A 19,106-nucleotide genomic window follows, 5' to 3' on the forward strand; every position below is an offset into this window, starting at 1 on the left:
CAAAAAGCCAGTAGCTACAGCCAGCTGGTGGGCAGGACAAAAAAGACAGAATGAGAAATGTATGGTAAAAAAGTGCAGAGATCCGCATTCTTCTCTGCAGAATTCACGCAGAATGTCAAGTATTTGTGATCACATCAGATTTTCCAATACCTTGGGTTTTCTAAGGCTCTGATTACTGTTCTTTTAATTCAGAGCATATAAACTTCTGGATTAATTCCTTTTGTATAGAAATTGTTTGTGAAGCTTTCAGTTGCCTATGTTTTGCTCTGCTTTAGCCTCAGTCGCAAGTTTATTTCAAGCCATTTTGCTCCAGAGTGCATCAAAGACAGATAAAATTCCTTCATGTACATAATGCAAGGACCTAAATTCTCATCCGGATTCATCAAGATGTTTCATGAAGCATCTTTATGTAGGTCCACATAAAGAAGTATGGAAAGGACAAGCCATTTCTCTTTCTCAGCTTTGGTGTGGTTTTCTTTTAAATTGAGTGGGGTGGGAGGGGGTTGGGGTTTCTTTTGTTTTCAGTCCAAAAGCTGAAAGATGAGGCCACAAGTGTCCCTTACCTGGAATAATACCCATTCTGTTCTAATACTTGTGGGGGAACAAAAAAATTGTTTTACAAGGATTAGGAAATAATTTTTATAATACCGATGTTTTCACTCTAAATCAATTTTAAACTCTTGCTGTGTGGTTGGTTTTAGGATACTTACCGAGTTCTGCTTGGGAATTCTGGAGGGTGGTTTTGTTGTTGTTTTGCATTTCCACGATTTGCAAAGTCAAATTGCCATTTTTGAAACCAGAAAGTTGTGAATGTTGTCAGTGTGCTCCGTAACTCGTCTGACAGCCATGTTGGAGTTCAGTGGCTCTGTATTGCCAAAGCGTAGAAAATCATGCCCTTAGGTGTTACTGACATGATTGCCATAGTTCCTCAGGCGTGGCACGCAGCCTTGCTCTCGCATACACTTGGGAAAACCTGGTCATGCTATCTGAAGAATTGTGAAGAATTCCTTACTTGCTGCCCATCAGGATGCAGTTTGATTTGAGAGGCATGAAGTACTTGCAGCTCCTGTCAATTTTGACTGAGTTTTGGTAGGTCAGACCTGAAGCATCAAACCTGTGTACTCCAGATGGTTCCATCTGTTTCAGTATTAAAGCATTATTGATGAAATGTAGTGGCATGATCTTTCGTCTCTGCCTACGCACATTTGAGCAGAAGGAAATTAATTTTTGTTCCTTTTCCTTTACAAAATTAAGAGTATCTTAGTATTTAAGCTTTGTATTCACTATTCAAAAAAAGAAAGCCAGGTATTTTGGAAAAAAAATGTTTTTTACTTCCAATTGATGGCTTGCTTTACTCACATAAACTTCTTGTGAAATTTTGGTCCTGTATGTTTTAAACAACAGACACAATAATATCTTGGTTGTGTTGCAGAATGATCATTGGTATGTATTCTAAATATGTTTAATGATTTTATTTTGAACATACTCTGCTTTTGCACAGTGAGATTCGGGTAGAAAAGTCTGCCATATTACCAGATCCCAGCTATCAGCATGCCGAGGAGGCCACCACTGTGACTGTGCAGTTCTGTCAGTACAGAACAATGTGCCCATTTCACATACCCATTACTTAAAATGCCACCTTTGCCCCATTTGTTTCCAGGAATCATTCTTTCCTTTGCTTTGTGTCCTCTTTCCAGGTGTGGATGTGCGGAGGTGGCATGTTTGACGTTCCATGTTCTCGAGTTGGGCATATCTACAGGAAATACGTCCCATATAAAGTTCCTTCTGGAACCAGCCTAGCACGGGTGAGTAATTGGGTCTTGCTGTTTTTCATTTTTGTTCATCATCAGTCTCTTAATTCCCTGTGAACTAGCTTCCAGTAAACCATTAAAATGGAAAATGAATGTTTCTTTATTTTTCTGAAATGAGACGTGCAATTGCTGCAGTTATGCTGCCTTCCAGAGATAAGATTGCCAAGAATAAAATGAAAGCTTACAAATACAGGGTTGGACGTTTCAGCACAGAAGCTTGTTTCATGCTGATTCAAAAGAACCTAGGAATAACCTAAGGCTTACGGTTCTCCGATTGCACAGTGTTGTCAGTCATAGTTTTCACAAGCAGGACCAATTTGAATGCACATTTTCTTATCACTCAGTGGAACAGGCAGAATCTTGTGAAAGGAACGTTTTCTGAGGCAAAAGGACTGACTAACAATGATTTGAGCTACTGTCTAATTATTGTGTAAAACCTCATTGTGGAATACAGCCAGCTTGGAGCCACATGAGTGAGAAATTACAAGACCTCTAGACATTTCTCAAAGACTACTGAACACATCCATATCCACGAGGGGCTTTTTGCTCAAGAGATGATGTTGTCTAACTTTCTGGAGATGTTCACAGGATGTCAAAAGATGGGAGACAAAGGGCACAGTAGCTTCCAGGCAGATACTAGTATTTATTCATGCTTGAGTTTAATCTTTTCTTGTTTAGAGTATTTTTTTTTAATGAAATGGCATTGATATTAAAGTCTGCCTATTGCCATAGGGTAATATTTTATGAATCATATATTTTCTTAATAATGAAACTGTGGTATGAATAAAAGAATACATTTCTTGCTTTAAGGGGGAGAGATTCTTGGTTTCAGAACCACAGGACAAGGCTTGCTGTAGTAACTGCAGCAGAGGAAAGAGGCCTCCTATGCTGCCTGCCTGACAGCTGGCTAGACAGAGAGGAAGATTTGCCTTAAAAGAGCATCCGTGCAGACAGTGAGACACACAATACAGTAATGGGATTAGTGGTGGCGTTAGTGACGGTGACAAAAAACTTTATTGACTGAATTGTGAGATGAGAATCTTCCCCCAGTCCAGCTCGATGTAGTGTCTGAGTTTCCCCATCCAGATTTTTGCACTGGCTGAAATAAACTGCTTTGTTTATGGTGTCCCCTGCAAAAATCACACACAACTCGAAATAAGAAATCCAAACATCCATCTTTGTTTCTCTCTATTACAGCACGAAGTATCTCATTAGAGAATATGCTGCCTTATGCATTACCTGTAGGAGCAAAATGCAATCACTTCTATTTAGACTATTAGCATCTTGTACAGTTTGGCACTTAACTAGCTCTCATGGAGGCACTGCGAGTACTTAGAGCCATCAGGTAGCCACAGCCTGCAGGCTCCCTATACTACTTATTCTAACTTGATTTCAATAAATCACTTGTGAAATATGAAAATAAAATATTCCAGTTATAAAAATTAAATCTCTGCCCATGCACAGACTGACTGCCCTATATCTTGTGGGAAAACATCTAGTGTGCTGGTAGGGTGGGTCTTATCCTTCCCATTCAAATAATGGATAGTTTCTTTTGTGTTGTGGGGGTCCAAAATATGATGCTTGGGTAAATTTCAGGCATATATTTATCAAGAAAATTTGATTTCTCAAGTTCCCAGCTTCTTTCCAGTACAAGATTCTAAATCAAAACGTTGCTGTTACGGTAGATTACATCAAGGCTCCCAAGAGCACAAGATCTTCTGTATGTTTTAGTGTTTGGGGCTATCTCAATAACAAGCCAAGGAAGAGAGTTTGGTCCCTGACCCATCAAATTGTGTGTATTTTTAAGCCTAAAATACTCTCTTTCATCCAAGCTAGAAAAGGAAAAGCAAGGACATGTTCGTCTTCAGTGTATCAATCCCTTTGACATAGACCACTTTTGGTTCCAAATAAACTGCCCCAAATGGAGCTGTTAGCCAAAATAATACTAGGGAAGTACACACAGAAGTGGCCTGGATATTTCAGCTGTCTTTACATTATCCTCCAAATAGCATATTATATCCTCCAAAGATTATTGTCTACCCCATATGAGTATTTTATCTAAAATTTCCGTCTAGTTCAGGAGTATAATGAATAACACACTCAAGAATATCTGGAAGTATTATCCCTGCTGCCAAAAGCAATACTTTTCACTACTAAGCAGTTTCCACAAAGGTTTTTACTAAATCCTTTTCCATCTTCTGCTATGTGAGGGAGGATGCTGAGGATGCAGTTCAGAAAGGAATGAGCTCTAGGAAGTCCAACTCTGATTGTATAAATGATTGCAAGATCCCCTTCATTAATCAAAGGAGAATTTCCCCTTGTGCAGATACTGCATTAAAGAATGACAGATTTCCTCATCTTATCCCACAGCAGCAGCACAAGGGATATGGAGACTGGGGATAGGAAGGCAGAACTTCTAGACAGATTCAGGTGTAGCCCAAATCATGCCATGGGTTTCCTTTCAAACTGTTTCAGCTTATGTTTGCCCTGAACAAATAAAGCTTAGAGGGAGAATTTTACCTTCCCTCGGGATTTCACCTCTCTATATGTTTTAGCAGAAAGTTTCAACACACAGTTTCAGCTAGCTACATAATGCCTGGCCAATCTAGATATATTTTTAAAGAGCTGTGACGGGGTATGGCTTTATTAAATGAGAGACTTGTCAAAAACACTGTTCTGTCTCTGCATCACTAAGTAACCATTAGCGTACCGCACACAGCAGTAGGTATTGTGGCATCCATTTTCTATGTCCTTCGTATCATTTTTCTTACCTTGTTATCTGCCACTCAAGATCTGCAAGGCTGATGCATATTTTTTGCTGACACATACCCCATACATTGAAAAGCACCCACATATGAAATGCTCTGTCAGTAGAACTGTTTGGTGGTACAGAGCAAAAGTAAAGCAAGCTGTAAACATGCATAGTAGATTTATAAAACAGACTGTGATAACCAAATACAGATAAAAAAGCTGAATATTTTTTCCTGGAGATGTCTTAAGATGTTGCTGCTTGCCAAATGCAGTCAGTGTCCAATTTACAGGTAATTGCACACAAAGCAAGATTAATGGGCATTCAGATGTCAACACTCATTCTGCATTATAATGCGGAAGCACCACGTAATGATTCCTTCATTCCAAACCTGTCAACCTCTGCACAAAACTGCAGTGACTAATAACCATTTTTTCCTGTTTGTTTTAGGTAAAACACGCATATAGAGAGCATATCCCGAAATCTTCAAGTCCTATGCAAGATCTTGCCCTGTCAATTTTACTGGATTCTTTTAGTTGCTTTGTAGTATTCTTGACTGTTGCTTCATTTTTAACAATTCTAGCTGAGCCATTTTCTTTTAGCCAGTTACCTATGAAATTAGATTTTAAAATATTATTAGCAGTTTCTTGTAGGCGTATCCCAGATTATTATTTTATTTATTTATTTTCGTATTTGGGGGGGATTTTTTTGTATTCATCATTCTGTAAAAGCCATAAGAAATTCATCAATAAAAGCTCACTGTTCCATGCAGAGATGAACTTAGAATTTCAAAATATATCTACAGAAATTTTTTTCATTTGCAGGTATTTTACACAGCATTTTAGCATTAACTACAGAACATTAGAGCATTAGGCCTTTCTGAAGGGAAGGGCAATCCCACTGAAGTTCAAGTTTGGATGCTAACCCAGCAGCGTGGTGAATCCTAACCCTAAGTTGAATTCCTCCCTGCACGCCAGGACATGGGATTCCAGAGCACAGTGATCCTCTGACCCAGCAGGCACAAGCATGATGACATTTGCCTCATAACACAGTGTCGCTGAACTGGAACTTGCACGAGTTTGGGTTCAGGAACTCAGCTGATAAAGGTGGGTTCAGATTCCCACCTGAACCATTTGCTCAGCCTTTTTGTGTGGCTTCAAAAGAGATCGATAAAGAAAATTTCTGTAGCTATACCATCTGGTGCTTTTTTGACAGAACTTCCTTTAATATTATGACGATTTATTTACTTTTTTTTTTTAGCTGCAAGTAATATTTGGGGTTTTCTTAAAGCAGCTCACGAACATTTTCTTTTCAGTTTCCAGCCAAGTTAAAGAACCAAGGAGAATTGGTTAGGTAATGGCTATGTTTTCTCATGACTGGAGTGCAAACTGGCAGGGGTGGCATGCTGTTAAGGGAGCACTGCTGGCACTTTGCAATTACCTCTTTAGCACAAGAGGCTCTAGCACAGAGTCAGTTATGGTTCAGCAGTCAGAGGAAGCAGCTGAAACGTCAGCTTAGAGTAAGCAAGTTGTTTAGGAATCAGGCAAAAGTTACCTTCTTGCAACAGCATAGTTATAATGTGGGATGATGATGATTATACAGTAGAACTTTTAAGTTTCCATTCTAACTTTTTTCATTTATTAGATTTATAAATTCATCATTAGAATTAATTAAACCAGGATCTCAAAGAGAGCACTTAACAAAGAAAAACTTCAAATTAATATCTTCTAGTGCTTGAATACAAGAAAGCCAAAGTAATTTTTTTAAATGCTATTTTTTTATATTTTCTCCAATCTGAATAGAAGTTTCTCTTTTAAGATAATAAATGCAACAGGACAGGCAGTGTAACTATCCAAAAGGAACACAAAGAAGATCAAGAACTAGATGTTTCTGGACAATAACAACATCAAAGTGGTGGTAGCTACTTTCCAGGATTCATTCAATAGACTAGCACTGGAAGCCAAGTTACACGGCTAAAGAAATGTATTTGGAATCAAACCCCTGAACTTCCTTCCAGGCTTAGCTGCAGAGGCCGGCTTGATCTACATGCGCCCACAGAGTATGGGTCTGTCAAGTGAACATGGCAGTAATCAACAAATTTGTGGCGATGTCGTTACGCTGTCACTCTGCTTTCCGCAGCTCCCCGCCAGCCAGCCTGCAGGGACCTGCAGCCGCAGAGCTGGGGGCGGGCAGCACCCTCCCGGGGACCGTGCCCATCCCTGCCCCGCAGGCTGGCCTCAGGTGAGCCACCAAGCAGAGATGTAGCTTTGAGTCTGTTGGCTGGGGTTTTTTGGCTCTTTTTCACTTTTTTCCAATGTGTGGATCTTAAAATTTTTTGTGGTGGAGATGCAAACCTTTATCAAAAGAATGAAATCCTGGCTGTTTTCAGATGACATCTGTGGAATTTCAGTGCTAGGTGTTTGCAGGCTGCAGGCTGAGAATAAATAGTCTCTTGCTTCTCTGCCAGCCATGCTAACTCTCATAAGCGTTATTTATATACACCACCAGCTTTGTCACCTAGTTAACATACTGTCTTCCATGGAGAAGCATTTCTTTTATGCCTGCAGACATCTCTTTATTTGGTTGGGGTTTTTTACGCAAGTACAGACGATTGCTTGAATGAAACACAGTTAAGTTTTAAACACAGTTAAGCGTAAAGGACCAAAATAAGATATCCAAGAGGGGGAAAGATTGACAAAGACTAGCACTGCCTGAGTTAAAAGGGAGTTAGGCAAGAAGGGGAAAGGGATGAAACCCACCATTGAGACTTAACTGATGTGGGCAGCCTAGATATTGAGACCTGAACATCACAAAGCTGTAATTAGTGTCCAGGAAATTTTATCATGCTTTCACTGTAGAAATACACAGAAATGAGAAATGGTTTTATTCTGACACTGATGGAAGGACCTTTGCATGAAATTGAGGGTACCATTTTTCTCCTGGTGAGTGCTTTAGCGTTTTGTACCTTGCTGCCTCTGTCATATTAATCCATACTTGTTGGAAGGGCTCCTCCAGTCATACTTTGTTCTCCTCCTCCGTGATGATTTATTGTGACATTCTGCTACCCGTATTCCAGAGGAACATAAAGTATAGTTGTCTTGGCTGGATGGATCCCAATGCTCCTTTTAAATGCATTTTACGTAAAACAAACTGTGTATGATGTTTGTTTCTAACCAGATGAAATGCAGCTGCTTCCAGAAGTAAACAGAGCACCCATTTTGAAGTAGGAACACTGTGCTTCACAAAACAAACAGTAAAAAACATTTAAATTAGGAAGATGATGCAGGTGGAGTGAAAATAACCCCACTGGAATTTTACTAGGAAGCAAAAGAGATTAATATGTCAGTTGTTGCAGAGACTGTGGTGTTATTTTTAGCAAATAAACAGTCATATCCTCTCTTGTATTTCACAACTGAAATACAGTCAGGTCTCATATGTGCTGTGGTGATTCATATTTGATTGCTGTAATTGAGAGTGATTTTTGATGTCCCGGCTGATGAGAGAAATTACTGTCTTGACAAATAAGACTACACCAGCTGGTGACAACCAGCTTCCTGGAAAATGTTCAGATTAAATGTAGGACAACACGAACTCGTTACAGGATCCAAATGCTCCTGTAGTGGTACAATATTGACAAAAGTAAAGTCTGTGGATTGGGGTCAGGGTTGGTTTCATACAAACAGTGAAATAGGCACAAAAGCAGAAAAAAAAACAGGTTATGCAGGTGAAATGAAACAAATAATAAAATCATTGTCATGCTTTAGTGCCACCAGATGACAAAAACCTACTTTAGAACATCTGGAGAAACTGAAAATAGAAATTACATTTTTATATTAGTTTATCTGCTGCGTCTAGGATGTCGATTGGAAAAGATGCAACCACAGGATGGAGTTGTGCAGGCTCGCAGTGCAGAACAGTGTACAGCTAGGTAGCTCTTTCACCAAAGCTGTCATTGCAAGCGAGCACGTCAGCCACAGTTATGAAATGTGGTACTACCCATCTCATATTAGGGACCAATCTAGTTAAACATTGCTTAGAAGGAATATTTATGAATCTGTCCTTTGGCTTGTCCCTGCCTCACTCCACTTCTCCATTCTCATGGCCAGCGTCTACTTTCTTCTCACTGGGTTTATCTGAGTAATATCACATCTCTTGAAAATGACAGAGGATCTGACACACTTAAAAAGAAGGGACAGTCATTTGATCAGAGAGATGTATCTTCCCCAGTCACTGAAGAAAGTGAAAGGGACAAAATGGTCCATGAAAAATTCCTTTTTTTCAAGCAGAGAAGTCCTCATTTATCTCCCTCTTTGTCCAGTCAAGTTGATTTAAACTCTTATTGAAGCCCAGGTATCGGTGACATTGTAACTTACTATCTTGTAGACTATTGCTGAGTGAAAATACAAAACAAAGTCACAGTCTTAAATGTGTGAGTTCATACAAACTTAAAGGAAACTTCTCCAAGTGTAAGCCCAAGGGTAAAGGATTTACCAGAGAGTAAAACTGTAACAGTGACACGAAACTTAATTATCTCAAGAATGTGTACATGGGCAACTGATGACAGCTGATGAGTCAGTCTTACTGTGGTTGCCATCACTCTTGTATGCATCTCACAGCTTCTTAGTGACAACTGTCGCAACCTTACATATAGAACTATGCATCTACTGAAATGTCATTGTGCCTTATTAATACTCGTACATAATTTTTTCACTGAAAATGACAAGAGAGAGAACAAATTATCGTTAGTCTGTCATGGATAGGTCCTGAGAAATTCCTCAGATGTCTATCTAGAGTCCCTGTGACTTCCTTACATTGTGTGTCAATTCATGTAACTGGTTGATATGGAATTGGTCTTCATTTAATTGCTCCTATTTAACTTTTATTTTTCCTTTTTCTTCTATTAGAAGACCAGCATAACCAATCTGGACATCTGTAACCTTGCTATGAGTTTGACAACCAAGCTAAGCTACAGCAGTTTTCAGCTGTAGAAACATGTTTCTTTTTTCTTTTCTGTATGGATTTAGATGAGGTATTCAGATTGAAACAAAAGAATCCAAACAAACGTGATCTACCACAAAGATATCCCAAAACTGTTTCTTCTTATTGAGAAAGCTATTTGATGCTATTTGAGAAACTGGTATTTAAAGGAGTTTTCATTAGAAGATTATGCAAAGAGTAACAGAAAGATAAATCAAGAAGATTCAAATCTAAGTCTTATTTTGTTTGTTCTAAATTCTTTGTAGATTAGCTTCACTGTGAGACTGGAGTGCCTAAATGGTGTTATAAGACATCATGTAAGACATAAGGTGATGGTAGGCGACAAAATGCCGCCTAATCTGGTAGACTCCTCTGACCTGTAAGTCCTGCAACAGTATACGCACAGGCACGCACACACAGACACACACACACGGTAAAGTCCTAACAAAGTCGAACTGCTTAGCACCTACTTTACAACTAGACTGTGTCAAGATTTGGTAGATATTCATAACCGCTCCCACTAGTGAGGGTTAGTATGTTGGCATGCTCAGATAGTGTCTAGCCTTGCCTAAGGCTCTCAGGTTTTGACTGGTGACTGAGAATTCTGAGGTAGTGACCAGGTATAATATCAAGATTTCTGTTGGACTCCTGTTTTATTCAGTTATAATTATCTGAAGTAGAATGCAGTTCTCTTAACTTAACCAAACAACCAAAGAGAATACTCCAGCAGAGACTATTAATATTGATGGGGTAAGTCTTTGCTGGAGTTACTTTGAATTTTTCTTTCCTAAAATAATTTTTTAACTGTACTTTTACTGTATGGTTTTTAGATATGAAAATAGCACTATCGGATAAAGTGATTGCAAGAAATAGTGTGATATTTTCTAGAATACTCTTAAACTGCATTTACATTATAGTAAATGAGGTGGGCAGCATTTACAAGTGGAAGATATGCTAGAAAGATCACACCTATTTGCATGATTTTGTCTTCTTAGTTTAATGTGCTTAATCACATTTTGGCCTCATCTACAAAGTCTCATCACACTGTATTTTTACTTTTCAGAAGATTTCTGTGTTACAGGGTTTCTGCCAGAAAGGTGGGGTTGTCATTTAGGTGGTGTTCTTGAATTTGTTCTGGTTTTCTTTGTTTTACCCAGTTCCTGTATTCTTGAATTCTAATTTCTTGTAAAGTATTTTAGGTTTTCCTGAAATTACAACAAAAATCAACCTTACGTAGGGCACAGGGCATTTTTGAATAGGGTTATATGTTGTGGTTTCTTATACTGCTTTAATTTTACTTGCTTTATCCCTGCAGGTTTTGATGTATTTGCTTCACAGTGACAAAGCAGATAAAAACTTATCTTGCAGTGTCAGCTAAAAGTACTTTGTTTTTTCTGTATCTTGCTGTCTTTGTATTCAGATAAGCCTTATTAGTTCAAAGACATTTAGTTTGTATGGATTAATAAAATTCAGGAAGGGAATTTTCAAATGAATCTTGAAAGCAAATCAGAGCACGAATCAGGCTTACTTAGATGCAGAGAATGTTCTGAGAAGAAACATTACCTTATGTTGATGATAATCAGATGTATATTGTCCTCCATCTTATTACAGAGCAAATCTCAGCATTTTGCAGTTAGTGTTCTATAAAAAGAATATTACAAAACTTGATGATCTTGTTTTTACAAACAAAGCAATAAGAACACCCTAGTGTCTCGGTGTCATCCAGTGAGATGTTGCTTTGTTGATGGGATAAGAGGTTATTGGGCAGCTGTGGAAATGCAGAATAGACTACGCCTGTACTCCACTACGACATCTGCATATAAATTTGTGTGGATTAAGTTGCAGGAGGAATTTTAAAAACAAACAAACATACAGAAAATTTTGTCCCTAGCCTATTTAGACTCCATGATGTTAAATACCAATAAAATATCTCTCTTCGGTCTCATCTGTTCAGGATTTTTCCTTACAAGTCTTTTTTTAATCTTATAATTTGAGTCGGCTAATTTAATTAATTATAATTTACATGCATTCTTATGCAACAAAATAGGTAATTCTTTTTCCTGTAAAATGACAATAAGAAATAAACTTTGTGGGTCATAAGCCAGAACTGGATTTCATGGAACAGAAATAGTCTTAGATACATCTATAGGATGAGTGCAGAAAGCCGCAAGTTGCCATGCCTATCCCAGGAGCTGCCTTGCTTTGGGTCAGCTCCACTTCAGGGTTCCACGCTGTGCTTTTGCACAGACTTACTGGCACGGCAACACAGCAAAGCTTCCAGTCCAAAGGTAGTGCAAAACCAGCTGTGAGATGGGGCAGAGCAACCTCAACACCTGACCCTAAAATTTAGGTAGAAATTGTTAGGTGACTACACAGTATGATCACAGCTGAAAACTCAGATGCCTTTCAATGCAAAGTGAAATATATCAGAGGGAATAATTTGAACCATTCATGCACTTTAGTAGGCTCTGAACTAACAGGAAAAAAACATAGGTGCCAGTGTGAGCAGTTGAAAGAAAATTTCTCTTCAACATCCATCATTAAACAAAAACCCATGTGAAGATGCATAAAGAATATTAAGGAAAATAAGATATTCAACAGACAGAAGATCGTATCCTACACAGTCAGCAGGAAAGCGGGGTACTTAATACTCTATAGTGTTTGCTCAACGCTGTAATGAAGTGTTTACCGCTATTTTTCCATGTTTTAAGACTGAGAAGTTAGAACAGTTACGCTTAGAAGTTGTGTGGATTACTGAAATTTTTTTGTTTAATTCTTCCCGTTAGAAATATCATTCACCCAAAGCATGAAGACATTAATGATTGCTTTTTTTCTGCTGCACAGAACCTGAAGCGCGTGGCAGAGACATGGATGGATGAGTTTGCAGAGTACATTTACCAGCGACGGCCTGAGTACAGACATCTCTCAACTGGTGATATCTCTGCCCAGAAGGAACTTCGCAAGCACCTTAAATGTAAAGATTTCAAGTGGTTCATGGCTGCAGTGGCTTGGGATGTCCCCAAATATTACCCTCCTGTGGAGCCTCCACCTGCTGCCTGGGGGGAGGTGAGGAATACACAAATTAGCCCAAATTTACATGAGTCTAACATTTTACGTTACAGAAAATTGAAATTATGAAATTGGATTTAGCTCTGTTCATAAGTAGTGCTATTAAGGGAGTTCACAGTGATTGGAACAATCCCTGGACTAGCCATTAAAATGAGAAAATGTCATGTCTTAGAACTATTGCTGCCCCTTTTATAATTCATTACGATTTTGTGTGTACAGGCCATAAGAAGCATGCACAATGAAGACAAGAATTTGGAAGTGTGTAGCACTCATTATTGCATGTCACAAGATGATTTGAGATCACAGAATCCCAGAATCACCTTAGCAAAAAAGAGGTCTGAATTAAACTTTTTTTTTTTCTTTTTTTCGCATATCCACTTACATACCTCCTCCTGTTCTTACAAGGTCAGGTGTATGTAGGTGGAGATGGGTTTGCTCTGTTTTGCTCACACGTGCAAGTGTGACAAGCAGAGCCTGGATACTTTTCTTTTGAAAAGACTGGGTTTTCTCAGCTTGCTGTCTGCATTCTGTACATGTTGTCATGACTGAGTACCGGTAGCAGACGAATGCAGTTTCCCATGTGGGGGATGCGAGGAGGCAGAGACCACCAAAGAGAAGGCAATATCCGAGTTTCACTCCAGAGCAGGGGGCGAGCAAACAGCCTGCTGTAACTCTCCACCCGTGATCAAAGATGTTCTGCATTCAGACCTTCCTGAAGAGCAGAGCTGTAGCACACCTTGCTTTGACAGTTTGTTTTGTGTAAAAGAAATGAAAACACAAAGAGTGCAGGAATAGGAAATTACTTCCATAGCTGCGCTGAAAAATTGCAGTGGCCTTTTACCTCTAGGAACTAAAACAGATTCACTCTGTGGAAAGGTGGCATGCAGAGGGCTTTTTCCTCTCGGTTCATTAAGTTTTATAAAGAAGGCTTTGCTCTTCCAGTGTATTGTGCTACTTTTTTAAAAAACATAGGAATATCTGTACTGTGAGTTCTGGCCTTCTCTGGTTTTGCTGGAGATGTTCTTGGGGCTTTCAGACAATTACCTTTTCTTTGAAACCAATGGATGAAGTTGAAACTTTGACCAAAACATTTGGTACAACCCTTCACACCTCTGCCAGTGGTCAAGGCTGGACCATGCAGGGGGTTTGTAAGCATAGGGGCCTCTACTGTTCTCCAGAATTTCTTTTTAAAAAAGCGAATTACCTCATTGCGAAATTTTAAAAATAACTTTCTCTGGTAGTAGCAGTCCTTAATTCTTCTTTGTAAGCTACCAGTTATAGATGTTCAAAGGAACTTCAATTTATATGTGTCTTACTGTTTGCTATTTCTTGGCGATAATGAATTCCTTCATTGTTAATGTTTCTTATATCTTTGGTACTGCTGCCCACACTTTATGGGATTAATGTATACCAAGAGGTAACAAGTTTATCAGTAGAAGTCAGGCTGGATCGGGGTGCTGTGACTGCTGCTATGATCTTTCTTCACCATCTTCCACATGTATACATGCGCATCCTTGGAGGACTGTGATCATGGGATGTGTAATTTCTTTGGCAAGCTGAACAATCCTTAGCTCAATCAGAGGGTCTAAGTGGAAATGATTATGATTCAGGTATGAATTGTTTTCACAGCAGTATTAATACACTCTTTACATAAAAGCAAGATTTTAAAAAAGTAAATCAAAGATCATAGCAGTGGTATCAAATTGCATCTTAAAAGCAGTTATTCAGTTCTTAGGAAAGAAGTGAAGACCAAAGGCTTTCTGTTTCATCTAAAATGTACTTTCTCTAAAATAGCAAGAGAAGTTTCAGCCCTACTACATTTTTTCCTGAGACTGTCACATTCCTGTGAAGTATTAATTAATTTGTTGGCACCTGCAAGGAACTTGAACAAACTTGAAGGTCAACGGTTGTCATAATTAGAAGCTGAAAGAGGAAAACAGACTGTGTGTTATTGCTTTGTAAGAACCAAGCAGCTCTAGAAACCTTGCTGATTATACACACCAAGAGTGTGTGCCAAGACTGACTGTCATTTAGTACCCTATCTGCTTCCACTTGGAAAGACTTTTCATCTGCTTGCATATGCCAGTCTGAGAAAGAATAAACAATGAGGTACTCAGAGTGTGGTGTGAAAGCAGGCATCTCATAAACAGCCTCTGCAAAACTTCTCTTTTTTAGCAAGCACATTTATTTAAAATCCAACTCTTATGTTTCTTGACAAAATCTGTTCATGATAGAAAAGAAGGAAATTTGCAAAACAAGAACCAATGTTCTTTGCTACACTTGTCATGGCCTTATCTCTTCTGCATGTTTGTGCCTTTTGTCCTTTGCAGCTGGCAGGGTGTATGTTCCCTTGATATTTTGTTCTGCCTTGTAACATCTGAAATATGTGCCGTAAAGCAATGTAACAGTGAATCCAGACAGATTAAGGTTAGTGAGACTGTCAGTTCTGTGTCTGGGTGAGATAACTGTCCCACCGTGGAAAAAAGGAAAGTTTTCAATTAGGTTTTGTTCTTATTCTTCTGAATATGTTGGAAACTATGCTACCAGTTGAAAAACAGTAATACCCATCCCATTCTCTTTCTAAGACAGAAAAAATCATTTGTAATGTGTATTTGAAATCCTGTTGAAGGAAGTTAAAACAATAGCTGCATTAGGTGAGATTTGGACACCAAATGTTCACTTAGGAAGTACTTATGAGTCTACAAGATGTGATCCAGCATGAATATATCATGCGGATATCACAGCTTCCAACAGTGTCTTTGAAAACACATTTTACAGTAAATCAATCATACAATGTCAGCCATTGTAATTTATTTTAGACTTCATAAGTCCTATAGTCAAGGTGATTTAAAGAAAATATTTTGGTTTACTCAGTCAAAAGGGAAATATTTAAGCTTGGTTTCATTTGCTGTCACATGAACTTGTTATGCAGTGATTTAATTCACAGTAAGTCTCTCTGTCACTACAGCGGTGGTAAGCTGCAGGACCTGAAAATACTCCTTTCTCAGTCCCAAACTTGTGGATTTTACAGAATTGTTTTACAGCACTGACATGAAAATGTCACCCATGAAGTTAAGTCAAGTAGCTCATTTGAAAAAGGATTAAAGCCTAAGAACTCACTAACTTCTCTTTCGATTACTTTCTTTTTTTAAAGTGTCACCCTCATACCCTTAATGAGTCAATTTCAGCCCACCAAGTGTCACGCATCTGTTGTACAAAAGTGATATAACCAGCTATTCCCTACCCTGCACAGACCAAGTGCTGCACAGCTGGGCTGTTCAAATTCTTTCATCGGGATCAGTGTTGCACTGAATAACAGAGTCCCCTCTTTCTTCAGCGAGGTCTTTGGCAGTGTTTGACTTCTTTTAACTTTGACTTTTCCTTTTTATGGCTCACACAAAGGATAAATACTTTTAAAATTGCTATGTATCCGTTGACAGCAAAGGTAGCTCATTTTTCCATATTTGATCTGTAGACATTGATGGCCGTAGGGTTATCTGAGAATGTAAGCAGTGCACTAAAACTGGCTTTAAGTGCTGCTCAAGCGAAAAAAAAAGCAATATAAATGAATATTGCTAATGTCTTCTAAGAGATACAGCCACTTTCTTATTTGAGGCATTAAATCAGTTGTATGGCAAGTATGATATAAACTGATAGCACCAAGGTGCCTCTCTCGTTGCTCTGTCGGGGCACTCTAAGGATAGTCCCAGCACCATCTCCACATTCATCGTTCTAACAGATGACCACATTGAGCATAAAGTTGTCTTTAGATTGCTATGCTTTCCCACTTTTTGCTTCTGGTGCAGACGGTTTCATGCTGTGATGAGCATGCAGGGTAGCTCCCAGGACCCCTGGGGAGTGCTTCTCCCTCTCTGACTTGCACCCCTTTGCCCCCAGGAAGGCTGAAGTGACCCTGGGTGACCGCCTGGCTCCAGTGCTGGCAGGGCAAGGCTGCTGGAGCCAGGACATAACCCTCTACCTCAACAGTAAATCTTGCAGGATCTCATTTGCTTGTGAACAACATTGTAGAGTTTTAGAATTATCAAAGAAAATTGGTCAATATAATCACCAGACCCTGGGAAGTTTTATTTTCCCTCTGTAATTTCTTTTTCAGCCTAAAATACATTTCCTTAAAAGGAAGGGGGAGGTTCGCTTTGCTTTAAAATGTAAGGGTGTGTGTGGAGGTTGTCTTGGTTTTTTCTTCATTTAACATGGATCGTGCAAGTGTGTCATTACACAGGTCCCACCACAAGGTTCAGAAATCTCAAATTTAATCCTAGCAGGTTGTATCAATGGCCTGCGACCCTTTGTTTTCCACAGAAGACTGTAATCTTTTGACAAGAAGATTATCATGGTAATGAACACATCCACTGCTTTCCAGTTTCCATTCCATGCTTGCATACTAATGGCAAAAATGATGTTTTTGAGAGTGTAGTGCTAGACCATCTTAATCTGCCTCTCCCATGGGAAGCTTATTAAATCATATAACTGCTGGCTTTCTGCAAAGCTCCAACATTAATTTAGCCAGAGGTCAAGTTATCTGGGAGACCATATATTCAGCAATATGTAAACACAGTTTGGGAACACCTGTTTTGTTTTGGGTTTTTTCCTTCCTTTATAGGGGTCCAAAAATTTATTTTTCTTTCCCCCCTCTCCCCCCCCCCCCCCCCCCGAATACCTGTCTATCAAATCAGCAGCTTCAAATGTCAAGAGGTAACAGTGTTGTCTTCAAACCTAAAGTCTAGGCTTTCAGGCCTTCTCTCCTCCCATGTTCCATCTGCTATTTTACGTCACATTCCTCTTTCCCATCGCAGTGCCAGCAAGCTAAGCTACTTCTTTCCCATGCCTGGCCTACTCTGGAGGAAAGTATTTTTAACATGGGCTGGCTAGTTTAGAGAAAGCAAGCTGTAGTTTTGACCTAAGTTAACTGCTTTTCGTAAAACCCAAGGATTACTGTATCTAGGCTTACCCGTTGATTTCTTCTTATGGCTTGCTACCTCATTTAAAGCACAGAAGCCAGGTGCTACACCAACAGAAATACCACTCAGATGACATGTCTTTGTTCCCAAGTGTCAGTGCAGCGCTGACAAGCCTGTATGCCCTTGCTTGGACATCTGCAGTGTAGAAGAGGGAGAAAACAGACCCCTTAGGGTTTTTATTCTCTGTGCTTTTATGCCTCATCTGCTCTCTGTAAGGACTACATGGCCCATAGTATCTATGCCCCAACATGTGTTAGGATGGCATTTCAAGAATTAAATATGCATAATGACTTACATATAGTGTCCCATGCTCTTTTCAGGGTTTCTTTTATTCTAAACCAGCCTTTAAGATCACTGTTAACCGTCCTTGCTACTTCATACAGACACCTCAAAAGCATGCTTTTCGCATAGTGTTATCTGTGTGTACAAAAGACAGCATTTAAGGTTGAGTAAATAAGTGCTGCATGTAGCAACTCAATGCCCTCCCTCCATGGGTGATAAAATCTCTCTCCTGTTCATCCTCAGTCTCTACAATTGCACAAATACGAATGTTGGAAATGTGAGTGTATTAGGAGTACTAGCTATTTCTTTGCTAGTTGTAACTGATAACCTTAAAAATTTGAGGTCTATTGTGTGTGACTGGAGGCAAAGCAGTTCAAATGCGTATTGATGCATGAATAAGAAAAAAGCCTCTCCTTGCTGTGCTTCTGCTTTCCTTCCTTCTTCAATGAAAGCATCTTAAGGGATTTGCAGGCCGTGTGGTGCTGGTGCTCAGCAGAACATTCCCTGCAGTTCTGGCAGCAGCACGGTGGCTCAGTTCAGTTTCTAGCCACTGCCAAGGCCACACAGAAATGCCGGAAAACAAAAGAACAGGCTTGATTGAAAGGCCTGTATTACAAAAAGAAAATGAAAAACAAACCACAACCCCTGTGCAGTTGAAAGGAAGGATTAAACAAAACAAAACAAAAAAAAAAAGAGATAAGCTAACACGTCACCTGCAACATACCAGAGGAGAAACTACTTCTACTTCAAGGGAACATTCCAGGAGCAGCAGAGGGAAGAGGAGAAGAAATAAAGAATAGGGGAGACAGATTCCAGCAGTGACAGAACTAAATATATCCTCAGCTCAAACCTTTTCCACAAATGCATAGAACAAATTTACTACCTTGTTCCCATTACTGAAACTTGGTGGGACGAATCCCATTACTGGAGTGCGGTTGTTCAGAAGGGACAGGTGACAAAGGAGGAGTGGAGGCATTGCCTTCTACATCAAGAAATGGGTAGAGTATGAAGAGCTGTCTCTGAAGAACAGCCATGAACAGGTTGAAAGCTTTTGAGTAAGAATCAGAGACCAAGGCAATAAAGGGAGCCTTGTGGTTGGTGTCTACTACAGGCTGCCTATTGACAAAGCCTTCTTACTCCAGCTATAGGAGACATCATGCTCGCAGGCTCTCATCCTGCTGGGGGACTTCAAACACACCAACATCTGCTGGAAAAGGAGCGTGGTGAGCTGTAAGCAAT

General features: G+C 39.4%; 1 protein-coding gene across 2 annotated transcripts in view; it reads left to right on the plus strand.

Moving 5' to 3' along the window:
• GALNTL6 (polypeptide N-acetylgalactosaminyltransferase like 6) overlaps positions 1-19,106 on the plus strand; it is a 500,857-nt gene that overhangs the window by 451,827 nt on the left and 29,924 nt on the right. The window contains exons 8-10 of one of the 2 annotated variants that reach the window (XR_012660321.1): positions 1,698-1,805; positions 12,382-12,603; positions 12,826-12,941. Coding sequence is in view for 1 of the 2 variants with exons in the window: in XM_075091134.1 (XP_074947235.1) it covers positions 1,698-1,805; positions 12,382-12,603 (330 nt within the window). In the remaining variant the exon portion in view is untranslated. The remainder of the gene's footprint in view (positions 1-1,697; positions 1,806-12,381; positions 12,604-12,825; positions 12,942-19,106) is intronic. The other variant, XM_075091134.1, reaches the window with a different exon arrangement.

Source organism: Phalacrocorax aristotelis, chromosome 4 (genome assembly GCF_949628215.1).
Source record: "Phalacrocorax aristotelis chromosome 4, bGulAri2.1, whole genome shotgun sequence".
Classification (NCBI taxonomy): domain Eukaryota; kingdom Metazoa; phylum Chordata; class Aves; order Suliformes; family Phalacrocoracidae; genus Phalacrocorax; species Phalacrocorax aristotelis.